Source organism: Denticeps clupeoides, chromosome 16 (assembly GCF_900700375.1).
Source record: "Denticeps clupeoides chromosome 16, fDenClu1.1, whole genome shotgun sequence".
Lineage (NCBI taxonomy): Eukaryota > Metazoa > Chordata > Actinopteri > Clupeiformes > Denticipitidae > Denticeps > Denticeps clupeoides.
In genome coordinates, this window is record NC_041722.1 from 13,712,821 (window position 1) to 13,739,769 (window position 26,949).

Genomic DNA, 26,949 nt, shown 5'->3' on the forward strand with positions numbered 1-26,949 from the left:
TAAGCAGCTGCATGCCTCAAATTTACCTGGAAATATTTCTGCTACAGTTTTATGCTCACTGGAACACGTTGCCTTGAGATAGAAGCTAAAAAAAAAATAATTATTTTCTTTTTCGCACAGTTTCACTCAAAAAAAAAAAAAATTCAGTGCATTTTTTAAAGAAAAGTTGCTGTGAAATCAGAGCATTTAGTTTGCAGAAAAGCTGGCAAAATTCAGCTGTGTCCACACCACACACATATATATATACACACACATAAACACACACTCACTGTATATTTGACAGGCCCACAGCAAAACAACTTTAATGATCAGTCATCTACTCCGGCTGCTTCCCAAAAAGGGCATCGCTATGAAATCAGACACAAAAGAGATGAGCAATAATGAATACATTTCAATAGTAATGAGCCCAGCGCACATTAGCCTGATCTGTGAAGCCAGTGGATGTGGCAGAGCTCTCCAGAGACCTTTAGTCAATTAGCCGCTAAAGTCCTCATCCCAGAGGGGCTGAGCTGGGCCCGGGTTGTCTCCAGGCAGTGTGTGTGTTTGAATGTGAGAGAGAGCGACAGGCAGGATGGCGTTTTTTTGTTTCGTTTCTGCAGCACCCACCTACACAGGCTGCAAGTTGAAAAGTTCAGTGCAGTCGGCGGACCCCGTATCAGTCTCCCAGCTGAGATGGATGGATGTGAGGTTTCAGAGGCAGGGCTGCTGGACAGTCACGGTGCTGTCATGAGTTCTGCAGTTATTACCCCACTGGCACAGCCATCTGTCGCCCTGGCTGTGGCTAATGAAGCCCACACCGCCTTTCAGACCCTCCGCCGAACTATTCGGGGGGGGCCGTGGGGCACTTATTGGCTTCATTTCTCACAGAGATTTGGCCGCGGAGGCAATTGAAATGCGATCGTGTTGAAATCATGGCACTTGCGTCAGGAGGAACAGGTCACGTGACCCAGATCTGTGGGCCCTGGAGACTGTGGTGACATCCTGTGGCTGCGGCGTCTCTGGTCTGACAGGAATGGCGCTGTGAAAGGTCCCTGCAGTAATGTAGTTAACAAGCCCACTATCAGTGTATATCCTTCTGCTAATGATGCCGCCTTTTTCCCCTCTGGAGGCGCTAATGAAGCAAAAGGGTAAACATAAACAGAACTTCTCCCCCTGCCAAGAACAGAGGATGTAAAGATTTAGCTGGCGTTTTTGGCTCTGGCAGGTGAAGGACGTGGTCGGCTATGACGCCCTGGGCCACTGCTTCTTCACCGAGGACGGACCTGAGGAGCGGAACACCTTTGATCACTGCCTGGGGTTGATGGTGAAGGCAAGCACCCTGTTGCCTTCTGACCGAGACAGTAAGATGTGCCGTGACATCACCGATGGCGCCTTCCCAGGCTACGTGGCGAAACCTCGGCAGGACTGCAGGTGAGAACGCTGTAAAACGCGATAACACACACACATCACAATTCGAAGCAATTGGAATGATCAGTCTGTGCCTAAGCAGTTATACAAGATTCTCTACCATTGTCTTCATTAAAGTCAGGACTAGCCCAAGCAATATCCAATCATTTATTCATAGTCATGCCATTATGTGCTTATTTTATATAACTATATATACAAATTTATCACACATTTTGCAATGAATTAATAATAATAACTTATTAGAATGCACGTTCATAATTATGATAAAGAGAATTGGCAATTGACAACAACTCATATAGGGAGTGAATGGGCGATGATCTGGTCTTTTGATATATAAACACTCCTAAAGACTCTAAAATGAGTCAGATGATGCACCCAAAAATGCTGTGAACCACGTGTGTCACAGTATACTGTGTGCATTAAAATATTTTCATCTGGTCTTGCCTGATTTCCACTGTATAAGCTGCCTCTGAATCGGCATGAACCAATAAATAATGCTATTATTTATCTTGTTTCGTTCCGACATTTGAACTCCATAAAACGTAAGGAATCAGCAGCACAGACACCTTCACTATTATTAATGCAGTAGCTACAATGAATCTGGAGGCATGGAGTTATTTTACAGCAAGGCTGTGGATCAAAAGAGGAGAGTCATAGGGTCAGAGCATCTAGCTGGCAGGTTCACCTGGAGGAGTGTGATCCCAGGAACATTACCTATTATGTGTCCAGACCGAGGCTTCAGCCTTGATTTTTCTCCTCGCAAACGCCACATTTAGTTCTTTGTTCACTGTTCTATCTGGGCAGTTCCACATGCTTTTTGATTGTAGGTCTTGATCAAGCTGATGTCAATTCAGATTCAGTGTTTCTGCGCAAAAGATGGTCTCTGTCTGTTTTTATTTATTTATTTAATTGTGTCAATACACCATAACGGTGTGGTCAACCAGCTTCAAATAGACAACAGATGAAATCTCCTTTTATAGACATTTCTCAGTACAGTTCCATTAGAAAGTTCACATTTAGGCAAGTACAGATGGAAGTCATGCATTATTGGATTTATATCGAGTCAGTCTTTCAGTACCCTATCCATTCCTTCTGCGGATTCGTTCTGCACGTGCACTTTTCAGATAATACAGAGCTCTATATTGCTTCAAGCTGATAGCTCAAAAGCATTCAGTCCACCGAAGTAGAGATGTGAATAATTTCACAAATATATAGAGCAAATTACAACAAAAGGCTTTTGTAATTCATGCATGAAAGGGTTCATTAAAGAACCAAGCACAGTAAATGCTCCATCCTGCAAGTGATCACATTTTTTTCCTGGTGCAACTGTATTTGTATATGTATTTCTTCACTGCTGCACAACAACAAGAACAAAAGAACAGCAACAGCAGCATTACCAGAAGTGCTTAAAATAATAACTTGTGTTTTACCCCAAACAACAGGGGGCAATTATTTTAGTTATTTTAATTGTTATTGATATGCAGCAAAACAAGCCTACACGCAAACGCTTTCCTTTACCAAGTCGAGGCTGTTTAGCGTCATCGTCTTTAGTCTCATTTCTCTTCGCAGAGCACAATATGCTGTTTTCACTAATGAGCTAGGTCATTATTTCATAATGATTTTTAATCTTCAAACGTACCAAGCACTATGCACTTTATGCTTTCAGTCTAGTTTAATCTCAGGCAATGAAAATAGCTACACACCCTTTGGCTATGTTTGGAAATAATTCCTTATTTTTTTCTTCGCTCTCATCCTCTTTGCTGACAGTAAACATGTTATTTCAGATGCCTATCTGAGCATGGGAATAAATACCTTTGCTGAATAAAAGATATGTCTGTGGCTGAAATATAGGCGGATGATTGTGGCATTGGATGTCTAATGGTTGTCAGGGTTCACGGGGATATCAGTTCTGTAATTACACAACACAGATATGCACAAAAACAACAAGCAGAAAATAAAGTTATGCTGGTACATAACTTTATTTACAGCAACAACAAGACGCAAAAAAACCCGCGTCTCCCATGAGTCTCTCAAGCATCGGAACTACTTTTCAAACCCATCCATCTGTAGTCGGGGGTATCAGATTTACATTGAAGATGCAACAATGTTGAAGGTGTGTAGCACGTAGATAACTGTGGGCGGGCTAATTTCCTCGTCTGCATGGCTTGCTGTGAGCGGTGGGGTGGGACAGGGGCACAAAGCAGGCCTACGGGCCCGGATAATTACAGTGAGGCCCTGACGGCACTAATTCATTACCTCAAAGCCGCTTATCCACACACATGCAGCCGAGGCTTCCGCTGCAGAGCCAGTGCTACATGTAATGGAAAGTAATGGTTTTGTAAACATCGACGCATGGCAGGGCGGTGTGACTGCCCTCTTCACCGTAAGCGTTGAGGCTATTGGAGGCATTACCCAGTGTGTGAACCGTATGCAGGACCCCTGAAAAAGGTTGACCAAACACATGGGTGAAGCATGGATGGGGGGTAGCGAGTGGATTTGTACAATAATTGTTTATTTAAAACCTAAAACCATCTGCATTCCATGGATTCATTCAAATAACATATTTATGAAATGTATAATGCAGAGGAGCTGTCTATGGTACTGATTCCTGGAGGGTTAAGGGGTTAAAGTTGGGCCAGTATGCTGGTAATCATTTATGCATATTTAACCAGCATTATGTAAAGTATTCCATTAATGTTGAATCATTCCTTTCACTTGCACCATAATTATTATTCTAGATCTATAGCACCCATTACTGGTTTTTGCAGACATGCTTTTCAGTTACATAAAATGGCAGATGCATATTGCTTTTAGCATTATTTCACTCGACCTTGTCAAAAATATATGCGACACGATTGGAAGATGTGCTTGTGTGTGAGGGCCTGAGAGTACTCGCTGATTGTCTGAGCTCTCTTCACGACAACACAGACACAAGATGGTTATTGCTGTGAGAACTGTATTTAAACGCTACAACACATTAACAACGACACGAAACAAAGATTCAATGTGAACATAAGCAAAACAATTCTTAAAAAAGCCGCTTGTCCTGAAAAGAGACATTTTGTCTTTGTAGCTTTGCTCTGACATCTTTTAACATCCGCTCACCTGCAGTCCATATGAGAGAAATCTCGTGCAATCTCGAACATGCAATCGCGAAACACCACTTAAACACTCATAAATCACTTAGTACATTTGAAATGTAAAGATTTAAAACAATAATCATGAAATTATGTAACCCATTATAATTCAATAATCTACATGAACTTAAATAAACATTATTTAACAGCACTTACACTGACCTAATGTCTACCTGGGAGCGAGTCATTTTTATTCTGCAGTCATTTGTACCCTTTGTCCAAGGACTGTTTCTTTAATAGTAATATTTCAAGCCTTAAGGATATGAAGATTTTTTTAACAAAAGTAGCTGTTACTTTTGAGCTAGGCCGGAATTTCTCTTGACGTTAAAGTGGCCTTGCATGTCTAGGTAGAAAAATGGTCACAAGCCCAATTTGGGCAAATACGTTTAAGGAAAAATGGATTGAGAGGCCGGCAGCGTAAACCACTCGATGCATTTTTAACCACTTTCGCCTCCGTGTTTCACTCCAGGGCTCAGTGCTGCGCTTTCTCCACACCCATCTGTTTTTTACTGAGCAGCGCGCCACAGGTTTTTTTTAAGCGTTTTAAAACAATTGCTGATTATTAAGGCTACAAATCCTAACCTGGGGTTTTGTACGATAATCAAATTCCAAGATCTCAGGTTTGAGAGAGGCTCGGCAGGATTTGTTGGGGGGAGGTAGGGCTGTGTATAGGCAGTGATTTGAACTGTGATGATGATTGTGGCCGGGTCGATGTTGTTTCGGGGCGGCCGGTGTGAAATCAGCGCTGTTAGAGCCCCGGGTGAGAGTGGGCAGAGGCCTGTCAGTAATGAGCCCTAATCAGAGGCCTTTCTTCATCCCTCCTCTCTCGCTCTTCTTCCCTGTCTCTTGTTGCAGTGCCACGTCCACCTTCTGGATGGCTAACCCCAATAACAACCTCATCAACTGTGCAGCTGCAGGCTCGGAGGTGAGCGGTGGTCCCATCTGTCCGTCTCGTTACTGCTCGAGTGGACCTGATTAATGGCGCCACTGTATGGCTCTATACAGCGCACCTATGGAACAGCGACCGGGGTTAACCCCCGCGCTCCTGTCCAAGCCATCTGCATGATTCTGCATTACAACGCATCCGTGGATGTGCCCTGGGAGAGTGTGTGTTTGTTTGTGTGTGCGTGCGTGATGAGCCGTGAGTGTCTGCGCTGCTCTGTTTATTTCGGAGGGGCTCTGCAGTGATGAGCACCATTAGCTCAGGCGTGCATGTCCCACTTATCTGAATACACGCAGCATGTGTGTGTGTGTTTGTGTGTTTTCCCTGCAGGAGACAGGGTTTTGGTTCATATTCCACCACGTTCCCACTGGACCCTCTGAGGGCATGTACTCCCCCGGCAGGACCGAGCACACCCCTATGGGCCACTTCATCAACAACCGCGCCCACTCCAACTACAGGGTAAGAGAAAAAACTGAGTGAAGACACCCCTGCCGTCTGATTTATGGGCCATGGAACAACAGAGGAAGGCTCAGAATATTTGGAGCTGAACTCTTTTACGCCTTCTCTGATCGTAATGTACCGCATCCCTCCCCCTTCCGTTATAACCCTGTTTAATTGAAATATAATTCATCTCAGGCTGCAGCCTCCATTTTAATAAAACATCAGCTGACTGGAATCTCAGGAAGCTTCGTGTTATGAGCCGGGTGAATAATGTGGCTCTGGATTTTAGACTCAGGGCAATTATGCCGTCGCCTGGAGCCGATGGCGCTTGCAGCGGATGCCAGCATACAATGCAAGGAGCACGCCTCACATATATTCATGCATAGCGAACACACAGAACCTTCAAACGGAATGACTGTTAGATCAGAGGGAATTAATAAGATGTTGCAGTTTATATACCCTTTTTGTTTGCTCATTATTTTGTAGGCAGGGATGATCCTTGATAACGGGGTGAAGACCACCGAAGCCAATGCCAAGGACAAGCGTCCCTACCTCTCACTCGTGGGAGCGAGGTGAGTGCTGTAGCAAATGCGACTTTATCCCTCAGGCCCAGCAGTGCTGCACTGCAGGCCACTGAAGCTGCATGTGTCTGTCTCCTCCCCGGGGGGAATTACCCAGGTACGGCCCCCACCTGGACTCGGATCCCTTTAAGCCCAGAGTCCCGGCTCTGATTCACCACTTTGTGGCCTACAAGAACCAGGACCACGGAGCGTGGCTGCGGGGGGGAGACGTATGGCTGGATGACTGCCAGTGAGTAGCGCTTGCCTCACCTCTGCCTCGAAAACCCGTCTCACTCCAATTATCACCCTAACGAACCCGGCACTGCTCCAATTATCCTGGAGCTCCGGCTTTTCTGCTCTCCGAACGGTGGAGAATTCGCCCGGCTAGAAATTTCTTCGTGGCTGATATAATATTCCTCAGCATTTTCTGCTGGGCTGCGTTTATACACTGCCACAGCTAATATATATGTTGAGGGATTTATCCGTTGCCTTGCCGATGCTAATCATTCTGGCACGTGCACCAATTTAACTGCGCTGCTATGTTCTCTCCAACAGATTCGCTGATAATGGAATTGGCCTGACCCTTGCCAGGTAAGGGAGTTAATCTGTTTTTTTTTACCCTTAAACACATTTCTCAGCACAGATATTGATGTGTTTTTATTTATGGAATGCATTATGAGACCCCCGCATTGCTACTGTAATTGGAAATTGCCTTATATGGAGACGGATGGCGACTCGGCGAGAACTTAGAGGGCCACGTGTGTGTGAAAGTAATTTAGCGGGCGTGAGAGTAGCTGCTTTAGGGATGTGGAGTGTGTGTTAAAGAAGAAAAACCTGCACTGAAAGAGTCCGTCTTATCCCTGCAGCGGTGGGACCTTCCCAGATGATGATGGCTCACGTCAGGAGGTGAAAAACTCCCTGTTTGTGGGAGAGAGTGAGAACCGTGGGGTGCCCATCCCTGACAATGGCGTCTGGGGGCCCGGAGGCCCAGACATGGAGAAGAGGACACTTCCCAGAGGAGTGTAAGTAAGCATTAAACACACCAGGAGATCCTCAAACACCAGGGGAAACTATTCTAGAAGGTCTAGTTCTCCTCTTCTCTATTTAAATATAGTGACCTGTATTGAGTTAGCCTGAGATTGGAGAATATCATATGATGTGGAGATACTATGGATGTGGTCATCATCCCCATCATCATCATCATGTTAGACACCAGTGACCAATAACCTAGAAAATAGGTTATTGGTCACATATCCTTGATAACTTTAATTTCTTAACCATCTGTATTCAGCATACACTACTAGTCAAAAGTTTCAACTCATACAGAAGTTACACACAGTGTTGCACATTCAGCAACGTGGCCTCTAAGGTTGTGAGATAGAATCCACGATCTGACCTTATGCGTGCTGAGTTTGCCTATTCTCCCCATGTTGGCATGGGTTTCCTCCAGGTTCTCCGATTTCCTTCAGCCATCCAAAGGTGTGAGTGTGTGAGTGAATGGTGTGTCTGTCCCCTGTGCTGGACTGGCACCCTGTCCTGGGTGCCCTGCCCTGCCCCGCCCTGCGCTCAGTGTACCAGGATGGGGTCTGGCAGCCCATAACAGAACTAAGCGGTTAAGGATAGTGAGAGAGTGAGGTGCAGGACTGCTTGGCACACTACTGGCACCATCACGACCTGCTTCAGGTTATGATGAAACTCATTAATATGCGTCATCAGTAATCAGCAAACGCTTTCTAGATTGTTGGAAAACCATCTCCATTGTATAATTAAGGTGGTTGACATCATGTGGTATTCGATAGTCTTTTGTTTTGTTCCACAATGTAAAAATAGTCCAAGAAAGTCTGTTAAATTATTTGACTGGTAGTGAATAAACTTCCCAACTGGTTTTTGAATCAGAATTCCTAGTGTGCACCGAAAATCTTTTTCTATTTACCTCCATTTGATAGTGTTTGCAGTGATGACACATGAGTGTTAAAGTGTGTGAAATGTATTTTCATGCACTGTTTACCCGAATGTGTTTTTTTTCTCGTGAAATAGTTTCCACCCAAATGTCAGTCCCTTCAGAATCGTTGATATTAAAGTGCAGAGAGCAGATGGAAGGTTCTGATGTTGCAGATGAGAAACGATTTGACAACTTGGCATCCAGCGAGGTATAATTTTCTCGCCTATAGGAATTTTCCCATTCGAGGAATGCAGATATATGATGGTCCCATCAACGTCCAGAACTGCACCTTCCGCAAATACATCGCTCTGGATGGACGCCACACAAGCGCTTTTGGCTTCCGACTTAACAACTCCTGGCAGAGCTGCCCCAACAACAATGTCACCGACATCACATTCGACAACGTGCCGGTACGTCCTCCCCCGGGGCGACCCCTGTTCCCAACTCCTGGTTCCCGTGTGCCAATTTGCTAATGTGCGTGGTGCAGTGTGTGGAAATGAATTTCATGTCGACAGCGGATTATCCGCTGTTCCAGGGCGATGAGGGTGAGAGAGACGACGTGGGGATTGATTAGATGAAGGGAGTGTCGGTACGAATTACCAGCACCGCGAGTCTCAGTAGGGAGGGGAAAGTCTGGCGGAGGTGAGACAGGAACACCGACACTCAGCACAGTTCACTGGCCTGCTTCTCGCCCTGTGCCAACCAGATCACGTCCCGAGTGTTCTTCGGGGAGCCTGGACCCTGGTTCAGTGAGATGCAGATGGACGGGGACAAGACCACCATATTCCATGATGTGGACGGCTCGGTCAGTGAGTACCCAGGGGCGTTCCTGGTCAAGGAGGACAACTGGCTGCTCCGTCACCCGGACTGCATCGACGTGCCCGACTGGAAGGCGGCCATCTGCAGCGGGAACTACGCCCAGGTGCGACTCGCCAGAATCTGTCAGTGCAGACATCTTCACGCACCCACCCACATACACATACACACCCTTTCTTCCAAAATGATCTTGTTTACCATCACTGGCTCATTTTTTATTTCTACTGCACAGATATACATACAGACACGGAACCCGGCCAATCTGGACATGAACATGGTGAAGGATGAGTACCCCGATCGCCCTCTGCACCTTGTGGGTGCCCTGGGCAAGAGGAACCACTACCAGCAGTTCCAGCCCGTGGTCACCCTGGCTAAAGGATACACAATGCACTGGGACCAAGTGGCTCCTCTGGAGGTCACTATCTGGCTCATAAACTTTAACAGGTCAGCAGCACGCGCCCCCCGCCAAATACGCACACGCCCGAAACCGCACATTGTTTTAAACACGTGTTTACCCATCATGCATTTTGAACAGCACTCTGAAAAATCACTGGGCTGCAAAGAGATGAGTTCTTTATTTGGGGAGGGAATGTGTGACTAATGCCGATCCTCTGAAGCAGCAAATGTCAACAGTGGTGACAGACAGAGGCATAGCAGTCATTCGAGATCTTGGGTGTTCATGAGCTGCAACAGGCTGATCTGCATCCACAGCCCTCTGGTGCCCCCTATGGGTTAGATTGGTTCACTGTAACAAACGTTTTTTTTGATGAATGGTGTGTTGGTTTACACAGGGGTGAGTGGATCAACGTTGGCATCTGTTATCCCAGAGGGACGACTTTCACAATCATCTCCGACATTCACAACCGCCTCACCAAAGTGACCCGGAAAACGGGGGTTTTCATGAGGACCATGGAGAAAGAGAAGATGGGACACTTGCACCAGGCCAGGGGCTACTATTACTGGGAGGAGGACACTGGGTATGTACAAGTCCAACGGGAAATCTTTGGAGGAAAGACTTTATTCTTGTTTAACTAGGTTTTGATCTAGTTGGAGTTTAAATTCAGCGATCAGCCACCACATTATGACCATTAGACATTAAAATACTGACTAGACCCCATGAGGTGTCCTAGAAATAGCAGATTATTTAAGTTCTTATGTAAGTAGTGGTGCCTTCATTGGTGGACCTAGTCATGCCCAGAACCCATAACATAAAAGAAAACATGATTCATCAGACCAGGCCACTTTCTTTCATTGCTCTGTGGTCCAGTTCTGATGTACCCAAAGGGGTGGTGATCAGCATGGTCTCCTGTGACATAGCCCTGTACTCAGACAGTGGTGCACCTTTCTATCAGAACCAGCACAAACCTTTTCAGTAAAATGAGCAGCGCTTCTATTAGATTAGATCAGACAGGCCAGAATGTGCTCCCCTTGTGCATCAGTGATCCCTTGTGATTTACCAGGTTTCCTTCCTTGCACCACTTTTGGTAGGTCCTGACCACTGTAGACCAGGCACATCCCACTAGAGTTGCAGTTTTGGAGATGCTATAACCGAGACATCTCAGCATCTCAATTTGGCTCAAAGTTGCTCAAATCCTTACACTTTTATCTGCACATCAATGACATTCACTCTACCTGTCAGTGTAAAGTCACATGACAGTAAAAGGCTGCTTAGTCAGGTTGTCTCAAACATCACATTGGCATTCTCTGCAGACGTACCCCACTTAACTGGATTCTTTCTGTAAGGTTGTGCTCTGGGTGCTAAGCAGTGATTGGCGTGTCCTCTGCACCCCCCAGGCTTCTCTTCGTAAAACTCAAAGCCCACAATGAGAAAGAGGATTTTGCTTTCTGCTCAGTGAAAGGATGTGAGAGAGTGAAGATCAAAGCCATAATTCCCAAAGGCAGCGGGCCCAGTGACTGCATGGCTGCGGCCTATCCTAAATATGCCGAGCTGCCGGTCGTTGATGTGCCCATGCCCAAAAAGCTACCTCGTTCCAGACTGGTAGGCCAGTGTTACTCATTTGATGCTCTGCTGTTATGCAGCACAGAAAATGTCTTGCTCTGAATGTCATGTAGTATTGTAAATAATGGCAATGGCAAAATGACTTTGCTCACTTACAGCCAGAGACATCAGAACATTTCTTGGAGATGAAGATGGAGTCATACAATACACGCTTTTTCCACATCAAAGAGGACTTTTCTTTCATTGAAGTAAGTTCACCTTTAATGCTCATTTGACTTCAAGTGACTATCGGTAGCATATTATTGACCCATACATCACCCTTAGTGATTTAGTACTGAATTTGGCCTGTGAAAAAGGAATTACTGTCATGTGCTGACAGGTCAATGGAAAGAAGCTCTATCAAGCTGATGATGGAGTGCAGCTGACTGTCATTGATGGCCATTCCGGAAAATTGCTCGACACCAAGGGCTTCAGAAACGCCATCCTTATGGGCATTCCAGCACAAATTGAGAACTACATCACCAGCATTAAGGACGAGTAAGATCTATATCTGTCTCCAGTTGCATGCAGGACAAATGTGTCCAGCGGAATAATGCCTTGACACTCGTGTTTGTACACACAGCTCGATAGTGGCAATAACCTCAAAAGGACGACTTGTCACCAGAGGAACTTGGACCAAAGCTCTTGGGCATCTTGGAGCAGATCCCAATGTGAAGCTGAAGGGTACAAACAAATACATATACACAAATATCAAACAAAGTTATTAAAAATATATCACCAGTCATTAACAGTTCTTTTAGTTAATTACCTACTATATTTTTTAAATAATTAGTCTTTTCATTTGATTCTCATTATCTGATCACTTATCTGATGATATATTTAAATTCGTTTTTGTAATAATAATCTATCATCATTGTTAGTCATTCTACCAAGTTACAGTGGGAGAATTCCAGATTAATTTTTTTTTTTGGAAATAATAGCATATAATAGGTAATGTTTCATTTAATCATACGTCAGTCGTTGTAAAATCTAAAGTAGTTTATCCTCAAACAGACACTAGAGGGCAGTATTAAAAAGCTGACTGAAATTATGAAAAATGTGTTTCACAATTGGAGACCAATCTATGAGGGAATGTTTGCTCTAATTGTCTGTTTTTCCAAAGTCATAATTACATTTAGTATGATTTATTATTTGTACCCCAGAAAAAAAGTTTTGCAAGAGACAAATAGCATACTCCACTAATGGATTTCCTGCTGTGGTGCACACTAGCATACAGAGCGTTTCGATAAACATGCCACTTGTGTGTGAAATAGATGAGCTTCTGAGAGCCGGCCTGCACTCAGACACATGCCAGAGCAGCAGGATCCTTCCTTCCTCTTCCTCTACCCCTCCCAGCTCTGCAGGCACACATCTGAACCCCTCCTCCTCAGACATAAATCCAGAAAACAATGGGAGCGTGGCGGCAGTAACATCTCTTTTCTGCCCCCCTCCCTCTCTCTCTCTCCAGATAAACTGGCCTTTGTGGGCTTCAAAGGAAGCTTCAGGCCGGACTGGGTGCGCATGGTCGTGGATGACGAGAGGGCAAAGATCCACCAGGTTTTACCCGTGCCCATAGTCAGGAAGCTGAAGCTGTGAAGGCGGGACTGTGAGCTCAGAAACTCTCGTCGAGAGAACAGCGCGAGAGCCGCTCGCCAAGCACACACACAGAGGACTACTGAACCCGAGATCTCAAAAAAGAATTCAACCTAACGCATGTGTTCGTGTTGCACACCAGCCCTCCCAGCCGGTCTCAGTGTATGTGACAATGTGGAACGTGAGTGATTTAGATTGTGTCGTCATTTGAATATACTTGACCCCTCACGAAAAAAAACTATTTGAGAAAAACATTCCTACATTTGTCCTTTTTAAAGTGATGTTGAACCATTCCAAATGAGATATTTTGTTGGGTTGGGGGGGTGTCCTCATAATTCTCTCATACTGGGTTTTTGTGGCGTATTTGTTGAGTACCAGCAAGAAATAGAAAAAAGAGATGTGGACGAACCCGAAATGCAGATACAGGTCAAATGTGCTTTGTGTTTGTTTCTTTAAAAAAAAAAGCTCAACTAAACACACTCACGGTTACTACATGTACTGTTCTGATGTCACTCACGAAACCATCTGGGTGCTATAAACACCTGTAATGGATGGGACCTTTAATGGTGCTTTCCTCTCCAGGATAGAAACGCACAGTTGGGATATTTACCTGCAACGCAGTGTGGATGAACTTTGAGAAGGAAAAACAGAAAGTAGGTGATGGCAAACCACAGGTCACAAATAATACCGACACCTCTGTGATTTGAGGGAAACTGTACGTTGCGTTGGAGTTTGAAGGTGCTTTGCCCTATTTGTCCAAAAATCCACAGCGGCTGTTTCAGCTTTGTTGCCTCCTGACTACAATAGAAGCTGATGCTGATATAACGTGATGGATTGTACCATGACTCAGTAGGGGTGGTTTTTTTGCATTATTTTCCCTTTTTTCAGCTAACATGCTGGTCTCTGCTAATGCATAAATCGATGTGTAATGGAAAAAAGTACATGCCGCCTTTGACACACGTGATCGTTTCACCAGTGAACGTATAATAAGAAACTCCAGAAGGTCCTTGAAGGGTCCATGAAGTCCCCATCTTTCCCTGCCAGGGTTAGGGGCATCCAGGCCAAAGATGGCCAAAAGAAGCACAGTTAGCAATATGCCCCTTCAGATCCATTCGTCCCTTTCTCTCCTTTCGGCAAGAAGCCGGCGAGTAACTCTTTGCCGAAATAGCTGGTCTTTTTTCGGAGATTGTATTTGTTTGTGTTTTGTATGTTTCATGTCTTTCTAAAATTCCTCAGATTGATATCAGAGATATATTTTCTACTTATTTATTGTACAGGCACAACTGTCCCTCAACACGTGCAGAAGGGACGTCATTAAGGGTGTAATGTATTCCTGTCCTCATTGTACAAAGCGGTTGCCATCATTTATATTCAGTATTCAGCCCTCCAGCATATCGCTCATAATATTCAGTATCTTCAGTTGGTTTACTTGTACATTGCTGTGATGTAAATGTGTCTGGCGGAAGTGATGGAAACAAACTTAAAGTTTTGTCCATGACAATTTTGTACAGAAATAAATGATTAAAAGATGATCTCGTTTCATTTCTGGGTGTTCATTTGCATACATCAATATACTTTTTTTTTACAGTAGTGTTCCATAAAGCAGGTTTTCTCTGTCAGTTGACCGAAGAAGGCTCCTACCGAAGGAAGGAACGTTCCTCCTTCTGGTTAATCACTAACTAAAATAATCCCACTTCATGGAATTTCTCCTGCCCCTGGTGTCTAAAATTTGTACTGTCAGCACTGTTGTGTGCCTTTTTATACACCAGGATGTTATGTTATGAAAATGGTCCCAGGATTACATTACATAAAACCTACTCAGATTTTCTTTTTGCTATTCATGATTTGTTTGGTTGTCTTCCTTATTTTAAAAATGGGTTTATGCTTAGTTAACTGCTAATGGAGTCACGATTGAGTAACAATGATTGGTTGAATTCCTGCCCCTTGCACAGCAGACATGTGACATATACGTGTGAGTGTAAACAAAAAACACAGCTGTGTTCACAGTCTTACATTAATTTATATTTAATCGTGATAAAAATATTACTATATTGACATCCCTAGTTTCATTTTACTAGTGTGCCAATACATCCAAACATACATGAGGGTCACTGTAGGTTACACAAAGCATAAGTGAAAAGAAAAATTTATGGAATGTCTGGCATCTATCTGAGGGCCCATCTTATATCTCGAGAAGACCCATGAGGTGACTGCAAAACACATCCATGCGAAAGGAAGGAGGGGTGAAGCTGAAACACCATTGGCCGCTGCGGTTCCATGCATGTATGTCTTGATGCCATGAGCCTTTACCCACATGTGTGTGAAGCATCTGCTTCCGGGCGTGTCTGGCCTCTCCACTGTGAACTGGAGAGCGATCTACACACAGCTCACTGGGACTGCCGGAACCCTTTAACCCTAACCCTAACTCTGGAGGCCAAAAACATGTTCTTCGACGGAGAGGAAGAGAGTGAAGAGGATAAGGTGAAAGTTTTTGGGCTTTACCTGATGGTGAGAAAATATGAGGGTTCATATGATCTAGCTGGGGCGGTGGTGGCCTAGCGGCTAAGGAAGTGGCCCCGTAATCAGAAGGTTGCGGGATTGAATACCGGTAGGCTGAGGTGCCACTGAGCAAAGCACCGTCCCCACACACTGCTCCCGGGCGCCTGTCATGGCTGCCCACTGCTCACCAAGGGTGACGGTTAAAAGCAGAGGACACATTTGTGTCACCGTGCGCTGTGCTGTGTATCATGATGACTTTTACTTCACTTTCTTTAATCAGACAGTTAGCAAATGCAAAAGAGACACCATATACCAATTCCACATTCCATTCCATATACCAATTCTCACATTCCTCATGCATAGAAATTATTAACGTTTACCGCGCAGAAATTCCTACAGCGTGTTTTACAAACGAATCTAATTTACATTTATGCCATTTGGCAGACAGCCTTTTCCAGAGCAAATTACAACATGCTTTCATGTTACCATCAATGAAGTAATCAGTTCTGGTTCACTAGGACCATGAATAAAATCATTTTCTTCACTCTGTTGTAGTTTTTCTTACATACTCAGACTATAAGTGAGTATATAAGTTGTGAAACACAGCAGCGCACACGGTGACACAATAAAACGTGTCCTCTGCTTTTAACCATCACCCTTAGTGAGCAGTGGGCAGCCATGACAGGTGCCCGAGAGCAGTTTGTTGCTCAGTGGCACCTCAGTGGCAACATGGTGGTTCGGGCCTCGAACCAGCAACCTTCTGATTATGAGGCCGCTTCCTTAACCGCTAGTCCACCACTGTAATTGAACCTTTTAAGATGTGAGAAATAAAGGGGATACAGTCAGGAGAGATGATTTGAAATATTGTGGAGAGGATTGGATGTAGATATGATCTGGATGATTTCATCTGAGTCTGAGTTTTGAAAATAGTCGGCGAGTCTTCAGAGGGTGGAGTAGGGGTTGTCGGGGTGGAGAATGTCTGTCAGATTTGCTCAATCTTTCTTGTGAAGAAGTTGGTGAAATGTTTAGCGGGTATGCAAGATGGAACAGGGGGAGTTGGAGGGTTCAATAGAGATGAGAATACGTTTTTGAGGGTTGTGGGCAGAGGTTTCCAGTTTTGCTTTGTAGAAAGTAGATTTAGCAGAGGTGTGGTTAGTGGACAACTTGCGTAGGAGTTTTTGATAATGCAGCAGGTCAAGAGTCAAGCTGTAATTTCTTATATTTCCTCTCTGTTGCTCTTAGTTCCCTTTGACTGCTGCACAACATCTTAGATAGTCAGGGGGAGATGTCCTTTTGGAAGATAATAGGACAGAGGACAGAGATAATACCTAGAAAGGGAGAGTGAGGGGAGGAGAGTGTTAGTGTCTGTTTCCACTGGTAAGGAGAAGAGCGAGTCTGAGGTTGAAAGATGTAAAAGAGTGAAGGAAGATACAGACAAAGACCAAGGAGAAAGGGAAGGTTCCTCTAGCTGGAAAAATAACTGAATCAGATTCACTTAGAGATCCGGGTTAGTGCTACTAAACAGTCAGTGAATCTGGTTGTTCCTCTGGCTGGAGAAATAACTGAATCTGAGTCACTTAGACATCCGGGTTAGTGCTACTAACCAGAGTCAGTGAATCTGGTTGTTCCTATGGCCGGAGAAATTACCAAATCTGAGTCACTTAAGAGATCCGGGTTAGTGCTACTAACCAGAGTCAGTGAATCTGGTTGTTCCTCTGGCTGGAGAAATAACTGAATCTGAGCCGCTTAGAGATCCGGGTTAGTGCTACTAAACAGAGTCAGTGAATCTGGCGGTTCCTATGGCCGGAGAAATTACCAAATCTGAGTCACTTAAGAGATCCGGGTAAGTGCTACTCACCAGAGTCAGTGAATCTGGTTGTTCCTCTGGCTGGAGAAATAACTAAAAGTGCATCTGCCGGTTAACTTCCTCCACAACCAAGAACATGCAGCCGAATCTGAACTGCTCAGATTTAATTTGAAAGTGATTTATTCTCATCTCACACAGAAATAAATGATTTTACTTTCTTTAACACTTCAGTCGACTCACAGATGTGGATTTGGCTTTTTTTTTTTTTTTTTTTTTAAACAACACAGCCACCATCCCGGAATTCTTCCTGTGATTCTGATACTTGTAACAAAATCTTCTGAAAATGTCATTGTTCATCTTAACTTCTCCAACCTGTCATCTGAAAACATGTGTTCAGAACATGTAGTGTAGGTCAGATTTCATTATCACAGGGTGACTGACATATTTTCATATTCTAATCATCTCTCTCTCTCCAAATAGGATTATAGAATAAAATTTTATTGAATTGTCTGTGCCGTGTTTCAAAGTCTAAGCAATTAATAACAACAACAGGAATAATAAAATTATTAATGAAACACCCCCGTTCCTGCGGCCCATGGCCCCTTTGACCCCCAGACAATAGACGGGACTGGGCATGGTGGTGGTGATAATGTGGGGTACAGACACTGCTAGTTAAAAAAAAAAAGTCAAAATATCAGAAAGTTTTATTGTCACTGGAAAGCAAATATGAAGAACATAACACTGTGTGCCAATTACAAGTTTAACATTAAGTGTCTCAAAAAAGCACGAAAGTAGAACAGTTTGATACAAAACACGAGGCCATTACCGTACTCAAGGCATCTTCAGAGTTCAAGTGAAACCTTCCACCTCAGTGGTCCTGAAAGCCAAAAAAAGGACATTCTGGGGGTTTCAGAAATGAAAAAAAGATGAACTTCTTCCTGTTTTCCTTATGATCCAGTCTCGTCTTGTTCACAGTATAAATTCACAGCTCCTGCCTGCTTTTATTGGCTCTGTTGGCTGCTTTTTTGTCTGTCTTTTTCTTAGCCGTTTTTGTCTCCTTGTCCTCTTTCTTGGCCGCATTGCCAGGGTACACCTGGCCTTCCACGGTCACATCGGCACACCGCTCCTGGGCCACCAGGAAGTCTTTGACTTCCCAAGCGTAGGCCCCGTCACGCAGCATGAAGATGACACGGTTGGAACCCACCACGAATCTGAGGAGCAGACAGCACGTACGTCAGTGACCGATCACGGACCTGATCCCTTTTGTAAGGTCATTTCTTATTCTGAAAAGGTGCAAAAAAGTGTCACATACTCTTTAATGTTGATGCGGTACTTTTATTTTCTGTTTTAAAATTCCGGCTTATGATATTTCATGATATTTTATGAACTGGTGTGTCCCCAACATTCAATAGTGTAACTGCACGCATATGGCTACACCCGTATCTGGTCTGAAGTCTAAATATGAAGCGAACAAGAAAAAAAACTGTACCAATGTACCTCTGAATATCGTAGTTGGCATTGAAGAGGCTGGACTGCCACAAGCTGGTGACCTCTTCGGTCTCCTTCTCAGTGGGGTCTCCTGACACCGTGGCAAACACCATGAGTGTCCTGCCCTTCTTGGACATCTTCAGGAGCTCCTCCGGCTTCGACGCGTCCACTTTGGAGAAGTCGATGGGCGGAGGGGACCTCCTGTGCTCTGGCAGGTCGCCCTCTTCAATGTCATCGTCCTTCTGAAATACGACATGGACATGCTGACGGCCGGGGTCGAAACCACACGCGGTGACCACTGCATAACGTTTTATTTAGTGCAGCTATAATGAATAAAAGCTCATGCACGTTTACAGTCTACAGCCTAATTAGTACAAGAGACATTTGAGTTTACTTTAAGTACAGAAGCTGCTGTGCTGTGCGCTACTGGTTAAGTTAGTGGGGTTAGTGGGTTCAGACGCGAGGAGCACTTGAACACGCGTGGAAAGAAGCAGAATGTAAGAACATTAAGAGGATCGCAAAAGAAACATGAGCGATAACGGGAAAAACCGGACACAGAAGAAACAGAGCTTTAACACACCTCCCATTCTTCAAGGAGCCTCGCCATGTCGGCGTCATTGTAATCCCTAATATCCTTCTTCTTTTTCGCTTTAGCGTCCTTGCAATGTATTAATGAGACGCAGGTTATTAGGAATAAGAAGAGCACGGTCCTCAGCGCGCTGGGCGACGCCATCTTTGCGCCTGGAGAGCGAAGCTGGAAGCGCCTGATTGGCCGAGCGGAATGTCGTCAGAGGGGGGCGTGGCGTCCGGGCTGCAAGCTGGAGACCTGCACGAATTTAAAAATAAGAAGAACTATGTGGGGAAATGCTGCTGCAGGACGCGTTTCACGTTTGCTGTGATTCTTCTGTTATGGCGATTTGTATTTTAAATGTCTTTATTTAAACAATTGGGAGTGTGGAGGCAAAATACATGCACATTTGTTGGAGTGAGAGTGGGGTTTCACAAAATATTCTATCATATACTCTACATAGGAAAGGGGCCCTGGAGGAAAAGGTCTGGGAACCTAATTAAAAGCCACCTTGAAGTGTTAATATTTACATGAAATCTGCAGTGGTTCGTATCATAATCAATTCATATGTTCGTATCATAATCAATGTACATTCATGTCAATAAAATGCTAGAAAATTAAGGATCTGTTTCTGTATAGCTGCATATAGTGAATGTCTGCAACACACACATTTATCGATAAAACATTAATTACATTGAGAAGTAAGCTTTTATCTAGGTCTTTGTCTGTTGTTCTGAGTGTTATGTGGTGCATTACTGTTGTTTTTTTTGTACAATATTTAGGTGCAATCTGAGTCTTTTGTCCATTGTTCGGTATTTTTACCCATCTCGTCTCGGTTCAGAATCTGAGCCGTTTCCTCTCAGGACACTCCACCCAATGGCACAGGGCCCTGTGCTGCTGTAGTTTCACCGACTGGCCCGATCCATGTCCACACCGTCCAGAAAATGTGCCTAAATCATATAACAACGAATAGTAAGGGACAATATGATGACTGTGAATGGGAAAGTGGCATAATGGCTAATGTGGAAGTTAAAACAACACAAATAATACAGCTGCGGTTTCTGAAGTATTCATTTTTGTCTGTGCATCGAGGCATATCACTGCTATGTCCCATAGTATGTCATGTTACGTTATAATAACCCACATGCACAAAACCTTTGAACAACCCATCAGTAAGTAAGACGTATACAGATGTGAGTAAATAATGAATTAGTTTCTCTTAGTTTACGTTAAGCTCGGCTCGTGTAGGAAACTGTAAAGGTTGTGTGAAGCTGGTAAGACCCACCTGCGTCTCCCAATTGGCCCGTCCACACCGTAAACGTTCAGTTCCTGTCTACACCAGCGGTCCTCCGGCCCGACGTCATCACCCGCGGGCAGCGGCGAAGAGTCGGGTTTCACCGGCGAGCTTCGGTCTTGCGGCTCTCGGGCCGCGCAGGAGTCGGGAGGGCGCGTTTTATTTTCGGCCGAGCTCTTCACGGCAGCTGCGTTACGTTCTTTCTCTAGTTCATTAAACTCATGCACACAGCACAGAGAGGGACGTGGGACTATATCAAAATGATATTTTGATACTATCACGGTGTATATTAAATTACATATTCTAGCTAAAAAAAATTAACTATGCATAGTACAGGCCAAATGTTTGGGCACACCTTCTCATTCAATGTGTTTTCTTCATTTTCATGACCATGAATGAACACATGTGGAGTTATGTTCTTAACAAAAAGTGGAGACCTGACCTCCACAGTCACCGGACCTGAACCCAATTGAGATGGTTTGGGGTGAGCTGGACCGCAGAGTGAAGTCAAAGGGGCCAACAAGTGCTAAACACCTCTGGGAACTCCTTCAAGTTGGAAAACTGTTTCAGCTTATCGAGAGAATGCCAAGAGTGTGCAAAGCAGTTATCAGAGCAAAGGGCGGCTATTTTGAAGAAGCTAGAATATAAAACATGTTTTCAGTTATTTCCCCTTTTTTGTTAAGTACATAACTCCACATGTGGTCATTCATAGTTTTGATGCCTTCAGTGAGAATCTACCAATGTAAATGGTCATGAAAATAAAGAAAACACATTGAATAAGAAGGTGTGTCCAAACTTTTGGGCTGTACGTCCAGAAAAAAATAAAAGAAATTGATCACCTCCTAGTAAACTAGTCCACCATTTACTGTTACTCATTCTTAAAAAAAAGGGCCGTACGTCATGTCCACTGTTAAAATGCGCGATGAGCCGTAATTCGGGTTTGACGGAATTTGACCGCGGGCGCCGACGCCACACTGAAAGTTGAAGGGCCGCGACGGGCTTTACTACATGGCGGGGGCGCGTTACGGTTAACAGCTGCGCGCCGCGCGTCTCATTGAACGCCGAGTCGCACCGGAGACTCCGCGGCGGCCGGGCGAGGGCCGGAGCTCGGGAGGAACCAGGCGGCGGCGCCGGGAATGGAGGCCGGGAGGCGCGCCGGCTTCTCGGGTGGAACTTTGTGCCGCGACGCCGGCGGTCGAGCGCGTCCCGCGTCGGGGCCTCGGGCAGGGATGCGCCGCTGACTTTTTAACATTTTTTGATTTGATTTTTTTAAAATAAATTTATTTAAACCCGATCGGAAGTTCTCGCTCGTGGGATTTATGATCCGGCTCGCCTTTCGAAGTTAGCCGCGATGAGGCAGCGCGGCGCGGCCACACCCTCCGCCGCTTCCTGATACGGAGCGCGCCCGCCGCGGGAAGTTCCAGCGATGCGCGCCCCCGCCGGACGGGGCGTCGGCCCGCCGTTTGCTGAGGGTGAAGGTGCAGGGGGTGGCGTCCCGTCTCCCAGAAGCGACCGTGACCTGGAGTCGGGGGGGATGATGACCTCTGGGACGGGACAGATGATGGGGACCAGTCAAGATTTCTCTCTCCTGCAGATGTCGGAAGCTGAAAGTGTGCGTTTTTGCAGGAGGTGGAAGGGATAAAAACATTGTACACGTTTTCCAGTCCACATGTAGCCTGTTTGTTGCAGAATGGCTCAGAAATGGATTTTGTTGGAAGGTTTCATGAAATGTTTACTAGAAATAGTTTGATGTCTCGCATTTCTGAAGGACATTAAGACTTCTTGGCCAGTGTCGAAGTTTTTCGTACGAAGGTGTCTTTACGTTGCGTGCCTCTAACCCGCTGAGCGCACTATTATGGCGAGTAGTGGCTCGGGGAAGTCGGCGAGCGAGGTCCCCACCGGCGTTCCGAGCGGCAGCCTGCAGCAGAGGAAGAAGCTGTCCGCCACCTGCGACGCGTGCAAGAGCAAGATGCAGCTGGTGGCCGACCTCCTGCTGCTGTCCAGCGAGACCCGGCCCGTGCTGAACTCGGAGGGCCACTTCGTGGCCGAGACCTTCGAGAGGTGCCGGGACATCGTGATCGCCCGGACCAAGGAGCTGTCCATCCTCACCCACGACGTCCAGAGCCAGCTGAACATGGGCAAGTTCGTGGAGGTCGGGGAGCGCCTGATGGAGATGGGGGACCTGGTGGTGTCGCTGACCGAGTGCGCCGCCCACGCCGCGTACCTGGCGGCCGTCGAGACGCCGGGGTCCCAGGCCGCGGTGGCGGGCCTGGTGGACCGCTACAAAGTGACCCGCTGTCGCCACGAGGTGGAGCAGAACTGCGGCGTGCTCCGGCTCACCCCCCTCGCCGAGCTGACCCCCCAAGTGCTCCTCGAGGTGTCGCAGAACGTCTCGAGAAACCTCAGGACCCTCTCGGACGTGTCTACACTGGCCAGTGAAAAGTCCAAGGACAAGTTTGCCAGGGAGCAGTTCCGAGCGAGCGTGCGGTGCATCAGCACCAGCGCCCAGGCGCTGCTGGCCTGCGTGAAGGAGGTGAAGACCTCGCCCAGCGAGCTGACGCGGAACCGCTGCGTCCTCTTCAGCGGGCCCCTGGTGCAGTCCGTGCACGCCCTGGTGGGCTTCGCCACCGAGCCCCAGTTTCTGGGCAAGGCGGCGGCGATCAGCCCCGAGGCCAAGGCCGTCCAGACGGCCGTGCTGGGCGGGGCCATGAGCGTGGTGTCAGCCTGCGTCCTCCTGACTCAAGGCCTCAGGGATATATCGCAGCATCCGGAAAGCAGCACCAAGATGGCCGACTACAGGGAGCGGCTGCGGAACTCGGCCTGCGCCGTCTCCGACGGCTGCACGCTGCTCTCCCAGGCGCTGAGGGACCGGACCTCGCCCAGAACGCTGCCGCCAGTCAACTCCCATTCTGTGAATTAAACCAACCCTGAAATCCCGCCCCCTTACCAAAGAGACCGAGTGATCCTGACCGTGAGGGGTTACGTATGGAAAAATGAAAGGGTTTTCTCGCGCTGGATGTGATCGAAACCTTCACTAAAACTGACCATTCCTACCCCGCCACACTCACCACTGACCCGCGTTCTGCCAAAAGCCCCAAACTTTGACCATGATTTAAAAAAAAAAAGCTTACCTCAAGTTCCTCGAAGTAGAAACCATGGATGTAGCTTCGCGCGCCGCATCGTCGGCGTGCTTGAGTGCGAGTGGGGAGAGAGTGTTTTGACGCTTGTGTGCCGCGTGTGACTTGACGTGTGGGTAAAAGCTGCTGTGAGTGTGTGCCATAGGTTTTACACTAGTTACCAGTCTTACAATAGTATTGTATTGTGTTCTTGACCATGCATGTACTGGAGTATTTATTTCAACTATTAAACTGTTTCTTATACGTGCTCCTCTCGGCCTCCTTGGGTCTGAATGTTGAGATTGTCTGATGGTGAAGTGGAACACCACTTAAATGCTGTAAATGTAAAATATTACTTATTTATCAGATAAATCAGACTTAAGTTACATTTTACCATTTTTACAGGTAGGTTGTGTCTTGAAATGATTAATACTTATTTCCATTTCACTTAGTTAGTTAAATAATCATATTGCTATTTCAATGTTAAAGGTCCCCTATCATGAAAAGTTCACTTTGTGAGATTATTTAACATTAATATGAGTTCCCACCATTCAGAGGGCGGTAGCTCAGATGGTCGGATCTGGAATTTCTCCCCTTGTCATCAAAAGGGGAAAGGTTACCTCCCGTTTCTCATGCTTTTCCCAGTCGGAGAATTTCCCGCCCTCCCCTAAAACATTATCTCCACCGACCATCATGGCTCCAAGACGTGAGAAGCATTGCTGGACCTTAGTGAGCAGTGGGCAGCCATGACAGGTGCCCGGGGAGCAGTGTGTGGGGACGGTGCTTTGCTCGTTGGCACCTCATTGGCACCTTGGCAGACCAGGATTCGAACCGACAACCTTCTGATTACGGGGCTGCTTCCCTAACCGCTCGAACAGACTTAATCAAGATTTAAGAATGTTTAATATAATGATATAGCGATAATTATGTCACTTGAACACATTTAAGCATTTTCACATTTTACTTATATTACTTAATTCTGCAATACACATTAAATTTGTTGCATTAGAACTGCTAGTGCTAAGATAAAACCGTAGGGTTTAATTAGCAATGAACCAGTGTAAAGTTCACTCTGTAAAACTGACACTATACAGGGTCTCTTAAACTCTGCAGACACATTTAATGAATAATGAAAAAAGAATTTAATATACTGAATATAATGTCAGTTTTATGTTAATAGATTAAGACTAATTCTGCACTAGTCTTACGACTTTTGTGTTTCAAATGGAAAAGTTCTCTTTAAATCCATGAATGGGAAACTGACTCTTGATGTATGGAACTAATACCATTATTATTACTATAGTATATAAAATAAACCTGGGTCAAAAGTGTGATGAAAGTATGAAGTTAAGTGAAGTGATTGTCACATGTGATACACAGCACTGCACACGGTGCACACAGTGAAATTTGTCCTCTGCATTTAACCCATCACCCTGAGTGAGCAGTGGGCAGCCATGACAGGCGCCTGGGGAGCAGTGTGTGGGGACGGTGCTTTGCTCAGTGGCACCTCAGTGGCACCTTGGCGTATCGGGATTCGAACCGGCAACCTTCTGATTATGGGGCTGCTTCCTTAACAGCTAGGCCACCACATAGTATATACGGGATCTTTTCGTGGCATAACAGACCATTTACAATCAGTTGCAAAAATAGCAAGAAAAGTGTTTGAGATTTTTCTCATCTCTACTGTGAGAGTGTGTAAACTGGCGCTTTCGTGTTGTAGGAACACGCTTTCACCTTCACCATCCAGCGACACTCGACCTTGATCTGTTCCGTTTGTTATCGCGCAGGCGGATAGGCTCACAGCAGCCTTTAGGCTCGAGCCTGTTTTCTTTTGCTGTGCACAATTCCTATCTTCAGTGTTCCAACCGCACAAATGGAAACCTGCCTGTGTGTTTGAGGATATTCCTCAGCCACTCCTACAGTAAAACCACCGTGAGCTGCTGGATGATCAAAAACAAATCCTCCAGTGGAATGTGTTCTGGAGCTCTGGCCTTTTGTAGTGTTCGATATAACAGCTGATAGAGAAGATTTTGTGGGATCCGCGACACTATGTGAATTGTTTTTACTATTATTATGCCAAATTCTGGTCCTGTGGTTGACAATCTCAGCCTCACACATGAGACTACCACTCTATTTAACACTTTGGCGACCGATCTGTAATTACTAATGGAAATGGCTATATAGACATATTTCTCTGAAGTGATTGTCATTGTGAGACACTGCAGCACAGCACATGATGAAAGAGCGAAATGTGTCCTCTGCTTTGGGCAGCCATGACAGGAGCCCGGGGAGCAGTGTGTGGGGATGGTTCTTTACTCGGTGGCACCTCAGTGGCACCTTGATGCTTCGGGACTTGAACCAACAACCTTGTGATTACAGGTCCGCTTCCTTAACCGCTGGGCCACCACTGCCTCCAAAAACAATCTGTTGGGCCACAGCAGGAAACCAATAGGCTGAGCTATCAGGAGACATTTCCTTTGGAGCACAAAACGTCAGAGTAATAATTTCAAAGATGGTTTCGCCCATTTCCTGCCAAAAGACAAGTTTTGCTGACTACAATCCCAGGCAGCGGCACATTTTCATCCCCTTTTCATTCTGTTCCACCCTCATGCCAGTGTCTTCATGCTACTGTCCCTGTAGGCATGTGAAAGTGAAAGTTTTTGTCACTGGGATAAATAGCACACCACATGGTGCACACAACCAAATGAAAGTCGCCCAAGGAGCAGAGTGTGGGGAGTCCACTTCCTTACCCGCTAAGCCGCCTCTTGCCGCTAATGAGCTTTAAGACCAAACAATAGTCCAGTATCAGCAGCAGACAGGTTAAGCTGGTGTGTCTGCTGTCCGTTGTGAAAATGAATAATACAATGTTGTATTATGAGTTATGTACTTAACAAAAAGTGGAGACCTGACCTCCACAGTCACCGGACCTGAACCCAGTCGAGATGGTTTGGGGTGAGCTGGACCGCAGAGTGAAGGCAAAGGGGCCAACAAGCGCTAAACACCTCTGGGAACTCCTTCAAGACTGTTGGAAAACCATTTCAGGTGACGACCTCTTGAAGCTCATCGAGAGAATGCCAAGAGTGTTCAAAGCAGTAATCAGAGCAAAGAAACTAGAATATAAAACATGTTTTCAGTTGTTTCACCTTTTTTGTTAAGTACATAACTCCACATGTGTTCATTCATAGTTTTGATGCCTTCAGTGAGAATCTACCAATGTAAATGGTCATGAAAATAAAGAAAACACATTGAATGAGAAGGTGTGTCCAAACTTTGGCCTGTACTGTATATATAAATATGTTTATGTAAACATCCTATTGATTTTGATTAAATTAAAAGTGC

The 26,949-nt window shown here is 45.6% G+C and overlaps 3 protein-coding genes across 5 annotated transcripts in view; 2 read left to right on the top strand and 1 right to left on the bottom strand.

Annotated features, from left to right (window-relative positions):
- cemip (cell migration inducing hyaluronidase 1) overlaps window positions 1–14,370 on the top strand; it is a 57,625-nt gene extending 43,255 nt beyond the window's left edge. For both annotated transcript variants that reach the window (XM_028956550.1, XM_028956551.1), the window contains exons 14-29: window positions 1,205–1,410; window positions 5,400–5,469; window positions 5,818–5,946; window positions 6,415–6,500; window positions 6,607–6,738; window positions 7,044–7,079; window positions 7,355–7,510; window positions 8,660–8,840; window positions 9,137–9,352; window positions 9,479–9,690; window positions 10,038–10,223; window positions 11,041–11,245; window positions 11,365–11,454; window positions 11,586–11,743; window positions 11,829–11,929; window positions 12,714–14,370. In XM_028956550.1, the coding sequence (XP_028812383.1) occupies window positions 1,205–1,410; window positions 5,400–5,469; window positions 5,818–5,946; window positions 6,415–6,500; window positions 6,607–6,738; window positions 7,044–7,079; window positions 7,355–7,510; window positions 8,660–8,840; window positions 9,137–9,352; window positions 9,479–9,690; window positions 10,038–10,223; window positions 11,041–11,245; window positions 11,365–11,454; window positions 11,586–11,743; window positions 11,829–11,929; window positions 12,714–12,841 (2,292 nt within the window). In that variant the 3' untranslated portion in view covers window positions 12,842–14,370. The remainder of the gene's footprint in view (window positions 1–1,204; window positions 1,411–5,399; window positions 5,470–5,817; window positions 5,947–6,414; window positions 6,501–6,606; window positions 6,739–7,043; window positions 7,080–7,354; window positions 7,511–8,659; window positions 8,841–9,136; window positions 9,353–9,478; window positions 9,691–10,037; window positions 10,224–11,040; window positions 11,246–11,364; window positions 11,455–11,585; window positions 11,744–11,828; window positions 11,930–12,713) is intronic.
- Window positions 14,371–17,626: 3,256 nt separating this feature from the next.
- mesd (mesoderm development LRP chaperone) lies at window positions 17,627–20,674 on the bottom strand. Of its 2 annotated transcripts, none has more exons than XM_028956881.1 (5): window positions 20,486–20,674; window positions 20,023–20,150; window positions 19,213–19,450; window positions 18,642–18,874; window positions 17,627–18,355 (listed from the first exon to the last, which is right to left on the bottom strand). In XM_028956881.1, the coding sequence occupies exons 3-5, from the start codon at window positions 19,363–19,365 to the stop codon at window positions 18,127–18,129; spliced, it is 615 nt and encodes a 204-aa protein (XP_028812714.1). In that variant the 5' UTR covers window positions 19,366–19,450; window positions 20,023–20,150; window positions 20,486–20,674; the 3' UTR covers window positions 17,627–18,126. The 2 variants fall into 2 exon arrangements, with proteins under 2 accessions (XP_028812714.1, XP_028812713.1); XM_028956880.1 differs by having other exon boundaries at window positions 19,213–19,458.
- An 813-nt stretch (window positions 20,675–21,487) lies between these two features.
- tlnrd1 (talin rod domain containing 1) lies at window positions 21,488–23,874 on the top strand. The gene has a single exon (XM_028956822.1). It carries the CDS (start codon window positions 22,350–22,352, stop codon window positions 23,412–23,414), a length of 1,065 nt encoding a protein of 354 aa, XP_028812655.1. The 5' UTR covers window positions 21,488–22,349; the 3' UTR covers window positions 23,415–23,874.
- The last annotated feature ends 3,075 nt before the right edge of the window (window positions 23,875–26,949 follow it).

Coding starts and splice junctions, on each gene's coding strand:
- mesd (XM_028956881.1), bottom strand. CDS start 19,365: ATGGCGTCGCCCAGCGCGCTGAGGACCGTGCTCTTCTTATTCCTAATA. Junction 18,875..19,212: donor GGCTCCTTGAAGAATGGGAG/GTGTGTTAAAGC, acceptor GTCGTATTTCAG/AAGGACGATGACATTGAAGA. Junction 18,356..18,641: donor GCCAACTACGATATTCAGAG/GTACATTGGTAC, acceptor TCTGCTCCTCAG/ATTCGTGGTGGGTTCCAACC.
- tlnrd1 (XM_028956822.1), top strand. CDS start 22,350: ATGGCGAGTAGTGGCTCGGGGAAGTCGGCGAGCGAGGTCCCCACCGGC.